We start from the raw sequence: 14,536 nt of genomic DNA, 5'->3' as shown, positions 1-14,536 counted from the left end.
TTTTTGTTGAAAGCATGTTATGTTTTATTACATGTTGTGTTCTGATCCATTATTGTCATTTATAACGTGCAGTAAAACCACATGCTCAAGGGCTAACTGCATTTTTTTCTTTGATTACCTGTTTTTAAGCTAATTCTTTAATTACAGCTCAGAGTCAGGTGAACTAAAAATTCCCTTTGTTAAACTTGCAGTTTGATTCCATTATATATTTTAACTCCATCTTAAAATTGTTTTTTTGATGTCATGACCTTTGCACAGCAACCTTACTTTAGTCAAAATGATTAACAACAGAAAGCCTACAGAGCAATCTTAAGGATGAACAGCACTACAGCTGTAACACCAAAACCATAATTCTGCATAAAAGCAATATCAATGAGTAGAGAACCTCCCCTCCTTACAGTAAAAGAGGTAAATTGCCAAGAACATGAATTACTTTAAGTCATCACTAGAAAGAGACTATGGGATTGTTATTTCACAGATGGTCACAAAGTTTCATCTCAGTTTCTCACTTGTGCATTCCTTAGACAAGGTATTCTGAAGTTAAGAATCAAAGGTAATTGTAGCCTCGCTTTGGTCAGTGAGACTCACTTTGTTATTTAGGGATTCTTTTACTTACCAAAATCAGGTAATATCCTTTACATAACTGAATCTTCTGTCTAAATTCTCCTTCTGAGTGTTCATGCTCACATTCATATTAATCCATATAAAAACATATTGACAAAAAAAAAACCCATGTTATCTGAAAGTAATGCATTAGCTGTGCTTGGATTGAATTGCAGTGTTTGTTTTTCCATAGTCTTCTGAGTTGGGGAGTAGCGATATTGGAATGTAGAACAATCACCACTGTGTACTGCCTGCTCTCTAATACTGTATGCTCTTCAGCATAGTACAAGGAATAAGCTTTCTGCCTGAGAAACATCAACTTCTGACCTGTATCAGTCAAAAAGTAGCCTCTCACGTTACTTTGCAGAAAAATGGTCTAGCAGATGGTCTAGCTGGGTTTGTAGTTGTGTGTTTCTGCTAACATGCCCTATACTTTTATTTCTTTCATGGTGTTCTGCTTGTCCAAACCTTTCTACAGTCTCCTAGCTGAGCTTTTTTGGGTGGTCAGCTCCAATGATGAAAAACCTAAAGTTTTTGCCAGCTAGCTTAGTAGAGAGGTATACACTTAGCTCTGAAGTCATACAGAATAGTTATTCTAAAGCCTCAGTAACTGACAAAACAAATAAATTGTGATTTTAGTCCCCATGAAAACAGCTAACCAATCATTTAAAGTTTCTGTTAACACAGAACCTTAAAGATCAGTTTCTATGGAAGCCGTGCCTTGCATTACATCAAAACGAGTAACACGATTCCAAATTTTCATTTAAACCAAAGAGAGCAACAGACTAGCTATTAAAACAGTAGAAGTTACATCAAATACGTATATTCTTTCAATAAGCCAAGAAAAATAAATACACAAACTCCTACTTGTAAAAGTAGCAAAGTGCAAAACATGATGCGTTATGGTATCTTCCAGTTCACTCACACCTCTCCTGCAGCTAGCCAGAGAACAGCTGTACCTGACAACCAGATAAAAGCTGGTTGACATCCAGAATAAAAATAAGGACAGTCTTGATCAGTTTCATTGCAATGATGAGGAAGTGAGGATGCACTTTGTCCAAATCTGACTTAGAAAATAATTTGACAACTTCAGTACTCTGTATCCAACCTTTGGCATGCCTAGTATATATAACAAAAACAGTTATCCAGGCTTCCTAAATTTGAGAATAGTAAGCATCTCCTGTCCTGCTTGTCTGGAAAGCAGTCGTGTGCCTTCTAAGCCATGTTTCTTCATTGTTTCCAGAATTTCATCTATAATGAAAAGTACAGTGTTACCATAAGTTTGTAGAGAAATCAGCTATAATAAGCATTACTAAACTGCTGCTAAACATAAGCTACAACTGTCATTTTATACAGTAATTTTTAGGCAAAGTAGTCTTCCACCCTGAACAAATAAAGTTTACATTTTGCTAAACAAAGTTCAATATTTTGGTATTAGGAATAACAATCAATAATTCTGAATTGAATTACTGTTCTACTCAAAACTCCTTCATAATGTACAACCTGTTAAGCATTAGGTCAGAAGGAGCAACTCTGACCTGTGTAGAGAAAAGATTCAGAAATAAAAACATCTTATTTCCAACCGTCAGATTTTGCCTTTGAGTTTACAACACCAGTCTCTTTTGTAAGAAGGAGTTGGCCTGGATTCATTACCTAGTTTAGAAGATTTCAGACTTGGAATTGCAGTCTTACAGAGCTGCTGGGCTTGGGAGGTGCATACTACACTTTCTCCATACTACTGTTTTCTAAAGTAGCCTAGAGAGTTCTTAGTGTTGGTAAAACAAGTTCTGGTCTAGTTCACCATATGCTGAATATGCATGCCACAAATTCAGAAAATGGACAGTAAGAGACATCAGGTTATATAAAAGTACTCAGCTGCTTAGTCACCCACACAAATATGGAAGCATGAATCCACATAGATGACATGCTTTTGTATGTGGCATGTAAGTATGCCATTGCATTTCTAACAAATGGCCTAGAATACCTAGTTGAATTTCAATCCACACTGTCAAAATAATGTGCTAGTTCTACAATAGATTAGACTTCTGTACTTTGTTCTTGTTTACCAAGTTCTGATAGCCTCCAGAGCATTGTTGTGATCAACAATTTGATTAGTGGTGTTAAATATGGTTTGGAACAAAGGGGTCCAAAAGAAACTGATCACCTGGGTTATTTTCTTTAATTGTGACCAAGTAGAATAATCCTCTTGTTGAAAGCAAGTCTGCTACTAATGGAAAAACTCTATCCATTACTTCTCTGCCGTTTTTGCCACCAGCCCAGGATGCCTCTATTCCATGGCTTTGCACCTAGGAAGAAGGAAAACAAAAACCATCTTCCTCAATACAGAATAAGAAAGATGTCAGAGGTAATTGAACAATTACAGTCTGAGTTCTCATATCTCAGCTGATTTGATTTGCCAGCTCCCCTGCAAAAATAGCACATTTATTGTGGATTTTGCATCTATTTTTTCCTACCTCTTCAGAGGGTGTTACCACATATGGTGGATTAAAGAGCAGTAGATCAACCATCCCGTTTAATCTTGGTGACAGTCCTTTGACCTAGAGATGAGATTATCAATTCCTTTGTTAGTATTTCATTTTTTTTTTTTTTTTTACTATTACTTATTTCCATTTTTTAAGCATACAGTTACATAGTGCTGGCTATTTTCCTATCAATTTAAACTGATACACACAAAATTGAAATAAATTAATAAATAGCAGAGGGTGTACCATTAAGTTACAAATGTGTTAATTGATGAGAATTCAGACCCACAGGTGACCTAAGAATAATTGGGAAGTATTTAAAAGTTTGTTGCAATTCTAAATAGTTACAGGTTGTTTTATAAGAGATGATAAACTAAATTTGATATATTTGCCAAAACAGTGTAAACACTGTTCCAGAAAACTAGAAAAAGCTACTTGTCCTTCTGTCTGTTCTGTGTGAGGCCAGTAAAACTGGGTTACTACATGTAAATCCTTATCTACTTTGCTCTCTTCTGAGTGTAGCATGCTGTCAACTTTGGCTTGGTTCCAACCACTTCAGCCTGACTCAGGAACACCAAACTTTCTACATGCAAGAGAAGCAGAACAATATTCCTAAGACAGTGTTACGTGAAATGCAGAACAGCAAGAGATGCACATACAGACACAAAGGTAATATTTTATTCTTGCAGTCTAGTATTTCATCATTTTTTTTTTTTTTTTTACTCTGTGCTTATCAAGAGAATGTTCTTCTAGAATTTGTGGTTATAAACTATAAAGAAAATTACAAAAACTATCAAGAAGTTATTATTGAAGCTATCTTACCAGGTCAGTAATGACTGGCTGAAGGTGAACATTGTTCAGCTGAGCTGTCTCCAGTGTACAGTAAGCTGCCATAGGATTGATATCTGTACATCTTAAAGCAAAACACTGTAAGTTACTGGTTCCTGTATCTGCAAGATTAATGCTGCAAACTACACGGTGACTAAGGCAATCTCAAGAATAGCCTTTACTTTATAAAAAACAGTGACAAATAGCTAGGGAAACATACGAAGTGTATCAGTAGCTACACCACTCAGTTCTATACTGGAAGCTGGATTTGGGGAGTTGAACCAGCTGACCTTTAAAGGTCTCTTCCAATTCAATTCTGTGAGTTCTTAATGACTGTTTGAAAGCGGAAGTATGTGAAAATAAGCATTTTAAATAATTATATTTTCAATACCAGCTCTGTATGTAAACATATATGCATACACTCCCCAGTAAATCTCAGTTAAACACCAACAACCTAACGTGTCATCACCGTGTAAGGAGTGGGAAAACTGAATTCAAGCCATATTTCTGCCTAATGGATACACAATCTAAGGTGAAGAGGTAAGTCCCTCTTCAGTCCGACTGTCCTCTGTAGAACTGATGTGCTATTTCTCTACGGAAAGGGGAATCTTTAAAGCGAGACGTATGCACGGCGAGGTCTAGGCAGCAGCCTCACTGTTATACTCACAGGTAGAGCGCACTGGCTCCAATGATGGAAGCTAGGAATGCTGAAACCACGCCAGACCCAGACCCTATTTCAAGGCAGATGTCGATCCTAAAGACAGAAAACTCCGGGTGAGTTTTTTGGTAAAATACACGGGCCCCTCCAGCTGCCACAGAATCACTCAGAGCAGTGTTACGACACGTGCCCCGCCCCGCCTTCCCCACAGCTGCCTGACCGCGTGTACCCCGCCTGCCGGAGCTGGGTCGCATCCCGCTCCAGGGCGTCCAGCAGCAGGAAGGTGTCCTCGGCCGGCTCGTACACGTCCCGGTAAGGGCCGCGCGGCCCCATATGCTCGTATCGCGGCGTGGGGACAGCGGGAGCCGCCATCGGCCCTCGGGCGGCCGCGCATGCGCACACTCGCCCTCTATGTCCCGGCCATCAGCGGAAGGGAAGGGAGGCGGGGCCAAGGCCTGCGCCTCCAATGGGAGAGCGTAGGTTTCGCTCCGTCCGCAGATCAGCTCTATTGAACTTCACCTGACGGTCGCGTAGCGCTACTGAGGCAGCGGGCGGGAGGTACTGGGGTGTCCGCAGGCTCCGCAGAGCAGTGATCAGTGAGACTGACTGGTTTCACCATACTGATCCACGTTAAGAATCTTCACGAGTCAGGGACTTGAACCAGTTTAGAATCATCCTTAGAGTTCGAAGGTGGCTCTGTGGGCCACCTAGTCCAGCTCCCCTGCAGTGAGCAGGGACACCACTGCCCAGGTCTGATCCAGCCTAGCCTTGAAAGTTTCTAGCTTCTCAGAGCTCCTCCAGAGAAATAGCTCTGCACCACAGTTAGTAGGAAGCCAAGCTAAGAGGCACCGGTGAAGCCCGCGAGTGGTAGTTCTACAGCAAAGATCACAGTAGAAGGATTGACGTTGCCACTCAATGTTTGCATAAATATGTCTCCAAGGATCTGCCCATGATTCTTGACAGCAGCCTCAGGCCCAGCTGTATGAACGCCCAATTTCAAGCAGAAATGAGGCCTTACAAAACGGAATAGAGGGCAGCTTCAGGGCAAAGATCAGGGGAAGAACAATTTGCTTTCAATAGCAAATAGAGGGAGGAGGGTCAGAGTTCTGGTCGCCGTGAAATGTGTCCCTTTGTTTGTGTGCCAAATCCTCTTGTTCTGAAAGTGGAACAGATATCTAGATGAAGGAGATGCGAGGAGCTTACAAAGGAGCTAGAATCTTAAAGCATTTTTATAATCATTTCAAAACGCACTGATTCTTGGAAAATTAGCAAAATAATGCAATCTGGTGGATTAATCTGTGATGAATTAAGGACCTTTAAGGATTGAGATGTGTCTCTTCCACTGGTTTAACACCTGCCAGTGAGGCATCTGGAAGACTTGGCTAATATTTCAGTATTAGGGCTGCCTGCCTTATATCTATCTGCCTTTTTCTGTGGCCCACCTTCAACATTTCCAGTAAAACCAACTCCCTGCTTTACTCACAAAACCAATGCTTTTTCAGGTAATCGACAGAAATTAGGAGACATAATTAATATACCAGAAATACATGCAGGCCAGTATGATCAGCTGGTAAACTCTTTTACCCCACACTTTTGTGCTAAGTCAAAGCAAGCAGATATCCAGAAATCAATAACCACAAATCCAAAGATGAGTTTATGACTCAAGGATCATTTTTGTCCCATCACAGAAATGAGATCATCAAGCTCTGTCTTACAAGAGTTTAGGTTCCCTGTACCACCGTGTAGCATGTAAAACAGTTCTAGAAACTTCACTTGGATAATTTCAATTTCCAGAGCAAATTTATTCCTGGACTAGATCTTATACAAATATTACCTTTTAATTTGAAACATTGTTTTCCCTTAATTTATTCCGTCAAGTATATATTTAGAAGTATTGTCATAACCGACCTCAACCTTTATTTTGCCAACAAAATTAACAGTTTTTTCCTTCTAGTTTACCTCCTAACCCTGCTCTGTCCCAAATTTACTGTGGTAAATTACTCAGTCTTTCAACATGTTGTCTGCATAGGGTGTAAATGAGATCTCAGTCTGTGAGAAGGTACTAAAAGTTTCCTTTTCTGGAAGTTCCTTGACTGATGCCTAGAAAAATTATTACAGTTGATAACTGTGATAATTCTGTTAGAAATTCTTCTTATATCTTCTTCATCAATTGAGAAAGAGAGGCTGCTTCAAGGAGCAGTAGTGAGCGGAGCCTGACTGGAGATGGCCCTGGGGTTTTTAATGCAAAAGGGCATTCATTGGATACTCCTTTATTTCATCCATCTTCCTAGCAATTTGCTTCTGCACCACAGAAACAAGTACTTATAAAACATATTAAGTTTGCATAAAATTCCCCTACTTTGTTAAAATGAAATCGTGTTAAGAGAGAGAGTTTTCCTCTCTGTCCATATTAGGAAAATTAATTCTTGGGATATATTTTTAAAATCTCCACAGGTGGTCAGGCTTTGGACTGCAGTAGAAGAAATGACTTCACCATCTTCAGCTGTACAAGTTGTTGGTTTTGGCTGTTCAATAGTTCATGAAATCTGGTTAATTATTATTGTTTGTTTTAATACTTATAAGTCCTTCTGGGTGAATTTTATAAAACATTTATTTTTATTGCTTATATAACTACCTAAAATGTTTTTCTTGGTAGACAGCTCTGCTGTTTTTGCCAAAACAGATTCTATTTCAATTTGGGGAAATTGTTGGAAAGTTAATATTCTCATTTTCAGTGGTGCCTGTGCCATGCTATTAAACTGAGCTTTACAGAGATGAAAAATTGTTCTTGACAAGGATCATAACCATTTGTTTACCCTAACTGAGCTGTGTGGCCCTGTCCCGTTTGGAATTGGGTGCCGGTTCTCTCTCATACACAGCAATGCTTAACCCATACCTTCCTAGCTGCCTGTCAGCCCTCAGTAGACTCAGTCATAAAATTCTCAAACATTCCATGGCTTCTGGCCTTCCGTGTCCCGGATGAGATATGGGCCTGTGCTGGACCTGTGAGTGTCCCTATTCCTATGCATCTGAGGAAGCAGAGCCAGCAAGAATACTGCAAGGCCAGTGCTGCTAAGAGTAGGCTGGAAGAAATCTCTCTACCGATGGAATCCAGCAGGCAACTACATTTTTCAGCATCTTTCTTAAAGTGAACAAATATGTTCATGAAAGGAGCTAGGTTTCTTAACTGTCACTATTTCTAATGAAAGGCACTTCATTTCAAACACTTCCGTGCTCTAACGGTAACCTTGTAATTCCCAGTGTTAAGGTGGTGGTGACAAGCTTTATACTCACTCATTCTTCTGGCAGCTGTATCAGCTTAAACAGTTCACAGTTTTTGTTTGATAGATTTGTAGACAAAGGAAGGCTCTCATCAGCCTTTGTTCTGCTTGACTAAATAAGAAGTTTCCTCTTCTCTTAATTTCCCTTACCATATTTTCATATTTTGTGTAAGGATTCAAGTCTGACTTAACCCTGAATGTTACTTGTACAAAATATTCCACTAAGAGCAATCCCTTAGTGGTGCTTGACAAAGCACAATGGCTACTTCATATCTTCTGGGATACCCCAGTATCATATTTGCATTTTCCTTGCAAAAATGTTTTTTGTTTTTGTTTTTACCATTTTGTGCTCATCTGTTTTTCTAAGCTTTTATTCAATAGTTTCCAGATAACTGATTATGAAGTGAGAATTCTATAGGGTTTTATTGTTTTACTCATCCACTTTGAGAGTCTGTTGTTCTGGTCTCTTGACTACGTATTGTTATCAAGTGATGGCAATGACAACAATAAAAACATTAAGTAATTTCAGCCCCAAGAACAATCTTTAAGAAAGTCAGGATTAGTGACTTACTTTTAACTTAACACTATTCCTTTTCAATATGACGTATGGCTATATCATCTGTATTCAGATCCTTGTTCACCTCATGTTTCCTCTGCCAATGCCATCATCCCCAGCTTAGTATATACTTTTCCACATAACACCACATCAAAAGCTTAATGGGAGTCTAAGTAAATTCACTATGTTTCATTTTTCTATTTTAGAAATGGAGACAGACAGTGCAGTAATGTAGTAAGATGTACTGCTGTTACCATCGTGGCCAAAATCATCATCTGTCTGTTTTTAATCACTAAGCCAGCTTAGTGGTACAGAGGTCCTGCTTCTTTCCTTCTTGTGTACTCTCAACATGTATAGAAAACCTTTTGCTTTGTATTTTAGTATCTTCATTGAGAATCGTTCAAATGATTTTAACAACTCTCACTTTACACTGTATTTTTTTGCTTCTGAGGCATAGCTTTCTTACTGATCAATCTTTTTTCTCTTACTTTTTGACACTTTGTGTTATATCTAGAAATATCTTTCATAATCTGAAGCATTCTCCTGCTTGCATTCATTCCCGTGTTTCCCCCTTTAACCACCATCAGATATTTTCAGCCCTTTTGACTTGAAGCAATTCAGACCCTTCCACATTCACATGCTGAAATTCGGTCTGTGTTTTATTTCAATCAATTACTCTTGTAATTATTAAAGCTTGTCATTTCAGAGTTGTGAGGTTTAGTTATAGACCTGCTTTTGTTTCTCCTTTGTTTAATTATGTTAAATTATTCCCTGGTCAATCATGAATGCTTATTTTCCTTGACATGCCTGAAGCAACATAGTCAAAAGTCACAAAGCATTAACGTCTTTGATGATACAGGTACTACAACATTTTTACTGCTTCCTTGAATATTGAGTAAAGAACTTTTCAACTATTCATGTAAGAATACTTGGCGCTTCACATTTCTACTCATTAGGTATTTCTTTTTTTCCAAATGTCAGGCTTCCCAATTACATTTACCTTTCTAATTGTGCATAGGTCACTCTAAATCACTCTGAAACTAATGCCCCCTATTTATTTCCATGAAGACTACAACTGATATGAACAGCACAACAACACTTTTGACATAGCAAATTCTTGGCTACAAAACACTGTTTTTCAACATAGTCACCACCATTAGTTGTGCATTTTCACCAGCAATGAATAGGAGCCTGCATGCTGTGCTTGTAAAAATCTGCACCAACAAATCTTTCCCACTCCACATTCTCCACATATACTGTCACATGAGTGAGTGCTATTTTTTACACATTTCTTTTTCTTTTACATGTCTACAGTGAATAGTTTGAATCTTTGTTCACTTCCCTACTTCCCTACTGACTGATGAAAATTCTTGCCCTTACATCATGACATTGCTTCAATACACTGTGGCATGGTAATGTTTAATCACAGCTATGGAATTTCTAAACCTGCTAAGAAGAGGTCCAGAGATGACATAGTGTAGAATAAGTGATGGATACTTGTTTGTATCCCTCCTTGGAAAGATCCCAGAGTGCATACTAAACTTTACAAACCAATTACAAACTATTATATTGAGGGAATTACTTCACTCATCATTGAAATGCAGCTACCTCAGGGAAAAGGCAAGAAACATTTTAATATGTACAGAAGTATTTCAACACTTCAGGAAAGAAAATGAGTAATACCATATTCAGCTAAGCAGAAAGAGAAGATTTAGTTAAGTAGTCATATATAATTATTTTACCTGGATTTGAGCCAGAAACCAAGGAAAAACCTACTCCAAATGCAAAAAAAAAAAAAAAAAAAAAAAAAAAAGAGACTTGGGATTTTTAAGTCACAAATGATCAAGTGATCAACTTTGACATTACATCTTAAAATGTAGCACCTCAAGAAGCAGAGTTATAGTGAAGCTTTTATAACTGAGTTACCAAGACTGCCTCATTTAGAGGTTAGGAATGATGTTTGTTCTCCACAGCAACTATAGCAATGTACCTGAAGGCAGATTGGCTCCTTCAACTATTTTAAGAGCATTTCCTCATTTTCTTGCCATTTTAGAGTGTTAGTTTTGAAAGGAAAATAAGATTAAAGCTGTTTTGTATCATTGGTTCCTAACAAACAAACCATCAAGACTCACCTCCTGCCTGCCAAATGGTGAGGTGCTTGATCATGACTGCTAGAGTTGACATTGCTTTCTTACTTTGTCTCCAAGATCTCTGAAGAACTGAGAGAAAGCATGAAAATAATATGCAGTCACATGGCAATATATTCATATTCCTTCTTGACTGTAGAAGAATGGAAATCCTTTTAAAAAAAGGTTAAAAATAACATGAGTTAGCCTCCAGGTTAGTCTGTCAGTAGTAGTCATGGTAGGCTAAAAAGCACATTCTGAAGAATAGATTAGGATGCTAGAGAAGGAAAGAGTAAGAATAAAATGTGATTGAAGCTCATAAAACTGAATGTTGAAAATGCATTACATGAACTGAAGAAATTGAAACATTAAACAAGTTCTCAGGAATCCATAAAACTCACGAGTAAGAAATGCATTTTTTTCATGGTATATAATGAAGTAATAGAGCTAATTTTCAAAATATGCGCACGAAACCAATAGTCTGAAGAAGCAATTTATTTACGAAACTATCAGTTTAAGACACTAATCCTTCAAGGGGTGTAGCCATCCACAAATGGTCATTTAGAATAGGATATATTAAACAGCCAGGTTATTAATACATCATGCACTTAGTTTTAATTTCAGTGCTGCTATTCTATATGAACAGTGACTGCTGAGAGATGTTTGTAGCAAAAAATTGTAATTTTCTGTTGACCCACTGAAGCATATTACACCAGAAATATAGGGAGAAATTCACTAATTAAAGTGATTGACTTTTACCTGAGTTACCTTCTTTATTCTTGTTGTCCTAGGAACGTCCAAGAATTGTGAGAAGGTTTGAGTTGGTATTTTTTTATCTTGATATTTCTTTTGGTCTAACTACAGGATGAAAGAGTGACCCAGATGGAAAGAGCCACAGGAAGTCTCCCGCTCCTTCTCTTGCCCCAAACAAGCCCAGCTCTGGCATCAGATCAGGCTTCTCAGTGTGTTTGCCGGGCAATTTTGAAGCTCTATGAAGATGGAGCCTGGACAACCTCACTGGTAACCTACTCCGCTGCCTGACTCTCCTCAGGGTGAGATTGTTTTTCTTTACAACCAGCTTGAAGCACATATTTCAATCTGTGTCCATTGCATCTCAAGAACTGGTCCTCCCAGTTTGCTGTCATCTGAAAACCTGCTTGGGAATTGTTTATTATACAACATACTTGCAAAAATGGCAGTGAAGACACCCACTGTGTAGAAGATTCGATGTACCTTTTCCTGGCTGACACTGCTGAAAATGATTACACTGATGCTGATCTGAGATTAACAGGCAATGGTTGTTGCACTTCTAAATATTATGTCTCTTTTTATCTTTTTGTTTGGATACATTATGAACATTTTGCCAGCACAGTCTTATCTGTATTATTTCCTGGATAATGCTAATGTGTTCAGATAACCAGTGTGACTGTTATGAAACTAAACATAATCTGCATGTAATTACATTTTGGGTGGCAGTTTTCCCCATGTGTATTTTAATATGAAAATCTAATAAAGAAATATTAAAAAGGATTTTTGTTTCATAACAATCTTGGCATGTCTTTCATAATGACTCCATTACTAATACCCATAGTTCAAAAGGGGGGACGTTAGGCAGCTGTCTACCAGCGTATTGGGTGTTGATACAGCAAGCTTGGTACATCTCATAAGGCACACCAGAAGAAAGATTTTCTTGAGTGTTATGGAAATAAAGCATCTTGACAGACTATAGGAAAAGGACACTAATGTGAAAATATGAGGGCTGCTCTGAAAATAATGCCTCCTATTTTATTATGTTGGCCCACAAGCATCTGAGGTGAATGCCGAAGGTATGGCAGTAGAAGTTAAAACTTCCTACCAATATTCTGTTGCTGTGCAATAGATGGCAACAGAGGAGCTTGATTGCATTGGAAATGATGGTGGCAGTGTTGAAATATCACAAAGCTTGTGCCAGGTAAGTCCCACAAATGCTTACACAGAAGCACAAAGAACACTGTATACAAGTTTACCAGGACCTATTGAGCCAATATGAAGCTAAAGGTGACAGTTTCCGGGATTATATCATTACCAGTGGTGAGATATGGTGTGTGATCACTAAAAGCCCAATTCAAAACAACTGTAAATGGAGTGGCAACATGTTAATTCCTTATTGAAGAAAAAGTTCAGGACACAGCCCTCAGTGGGTAAACTGATGTGCACTGTCTTGAGATAGAAAAGATTGATCAAACAAACGAAGATTGGACAAACCATCAACTCTGACTCCTGTATCATGATGCTGATTAAGCTGAAGGCTCAAAATTCTAGAATCATGCTAGAGAAGAAGACAGCCTTTCTTGTGCAACATGATAACACCAGGCCGCATACCAGTCCGAAGACCATGGAGCACATCACCAATCTTCGGTGAACTGTCCTGCTATGTACACTGTATAATCCGGATTTGGCCCCTTCTGATTGCCATCCGTTTGAGACAACAAAAGATGAACTTCCTGGGCAACATTTTCCTAGCAATGACACCATCACAGCTGAATAGCATCATAGCAGCTATGAAACAGTTGGTCACCTCCACTGGTGAAGTTTTTTGTGAATGCAGCATGCAGGTTTTTGTTCATCAGTGGCAAAAATAAATAATTAGTGGTAGTGACTATGTTGAAAAAAAGTATTTTGCATCTGAGAATTTTCTCTATCAAATAGTGTTATTGTGATCTTTGTTGTTGTTTCCATGGAAATAAAGATACATTTCTTTTGGAGCAACCTATTTATATATTGACTCTATAGCTATCCATATTGTAGATGAGTGATAAGCGTACATTGTAAAAATGAATCATAATTACTCTTGTAAGGCTATTTTAGTAGAATCATTTGTGAAGTCACACATTGTTTAGTAAAAAAAAAATAACAGCAGTTTGGCCCATGCTGAAGGAATTCATCATAGTACAAGACAGTCAATACAATATCGCCATCAAAATATCCTAACTCAGCTCTAAGGACCGTAGATCGATCTCCACATTTGCAGCAACTTTCTTTAGCAACAAACATCTGCTAGCACTTCATAAATTACGACATTATCCTGTATTTCATAGCTTTTTCAGGCTTTTATTTAACTTTACATTTATTTAAATACATCTCTTGGATTTTTAAAGGAAAAAATAAAAGGAGAATATACAAAAAAGTGTGTCAGAAAGAAAAAGAAACTAAATATTTTGTGGAAAAGAGCCTGCACATTAGCTTCTTTCTATTTGAGTGGCCTGATCTGCAATCTGAATGAGAGATTTGTTTGGGTTTTTTTGTTGTTGTGGTTTTTCTTTTTTCTTTTTTTTTTTCTTTTTTTTTTTTTCTTTTGGCTTGTAAGGCTACATAGTTAACATTTTCATTGGACTACACTCAAACCGAGGCTTCGTCCAGCAACAACAATCTCCTTAAGCTGTCCATTTTTTTTTTCACATGCACACCTGTTAATATATTTTAAAGGAAATGCTAAAAATATGTTACAAGTAGAGACATAACATATGTCAGTATGAATAAATGAGGTGATTTAGAATTGTATTAAAATCTTCAAGGTGCTTGGTTGGTGAGCCATGCTCTAAAGCACTGCTCATTGACCTCATCTGGAAACAGGATCTAGCCAGGCAAGAAAAATGTTTGCAACTGATCCTTGTTACTCCTGCTGTCTTTGTGTAGCACATTACATATAGACTTTTGTCTTTCATTGTGGAGCTAGCATTTGTAAGAAATGTTGGAAAGCATTTTGTGGTCTATTTTGAATTGAGTCAAAGCTCTGCAGGTCTGAATCTTTTCAATTTTTCTTGTAAACTTGGGGAACAGAACGCAAAAGGCCCATTTTGTTTCTTTCAGCAGAAAAGAGGTAAATAAGAGTGAGGACTTAAAACTCTAAAGGTAGAAAAGGTGCTCATGGGACAGAAGTTCTAGCATTAGGAAACATTTTAAAGCACAAGGAAAGCTTAATTTTGAAACAGGGAAAAAGTTATTTGCTTTAGAAAGATCAA

At 38.0% G+C, this 14,536-nt stretch overlaps 1 protein-coding gene across 2 annotated transcripts; it reads right to left on the bottom strand.

Moving 5' to 3' along the window:
• HEMK2 (HemK methyltransferase 2, ETF1 glutamine and histone H4 lysine) lies at positions 1-5,003 on the bottom strand. 2 transcript variants are annotated; one of them, XM_010722470.4, is made up of 6 exons: positions 4,793-5,003; positions 4,582-4,668; positions 3,909-3,999; positions 3,078-3,161; positions 2,768-2,909; positions 1-1,854 (listed from the first exon to the last, which is right to left on the bottom strand). In XM_010722470.4, exons 1-6 carry the CDS (start codon positions 4,942-4,944, stop codon positions 1,745-1,747), a joined length of 666 nt encoding a protein of 221 aa, XP_010720772.2. In that variant the 5' UTR covers positions 4,945-5,003; the 3' UTR covers positions 1-1,744. The 2 variants fall into 2 exon arrangements, with proteins under 2 accessions (XP_010720772.2, XP_003202930.2); XM_003202882.5 differs by having other exon boundaries at positions 4,802-5,001.
• Between the last annotated feature and the right edge of the window lie 9,533 nt (positions 5,004-14,536).

This window comes from Meleagris gallopavo, chromosome 1 (assembly GCF_905368555.1).
Source record: "Meleagris gallopavo chromosome 1, MGAL_WU_HG_1.1, whole genome shotgun sequence".
Taxonomy (NCBI): domain Eukaryota; kingdom Metazoa; phylum Chordata; class Aves; order Galliformes; family Phasianidae; genus Meleagris; species Meleagris gallopavo.
This window is presented reverse-complemented; position numbering and strand designations above follow the sequence as displayed.

Bases quoted from the DNA above. Each gene is read 5' to 3' on its own strand.
- HEMK2 (XM_010722470.4), bottom strand. From the start codon at position 4,944: ATGGCGGCTCCCGCTGTCCCCACGCCGCGATACGAGCATATGGGGCCG. The intron at 4,669-4,792 runs GTCAGGCAGCTG...TTCTGTCTTTAG, and splicing joins CGGCAGGCGGGGTACACGCG to GATCGACATCTGCCTTGAAA. The intron at 2,910-3,077 runs GTAGGAAAAAAT...CCTTCTTCCTAG, and splicing joins TGGTAACACCCTCTGAAGAG to GTGCAAAGCCATGGAATAGA.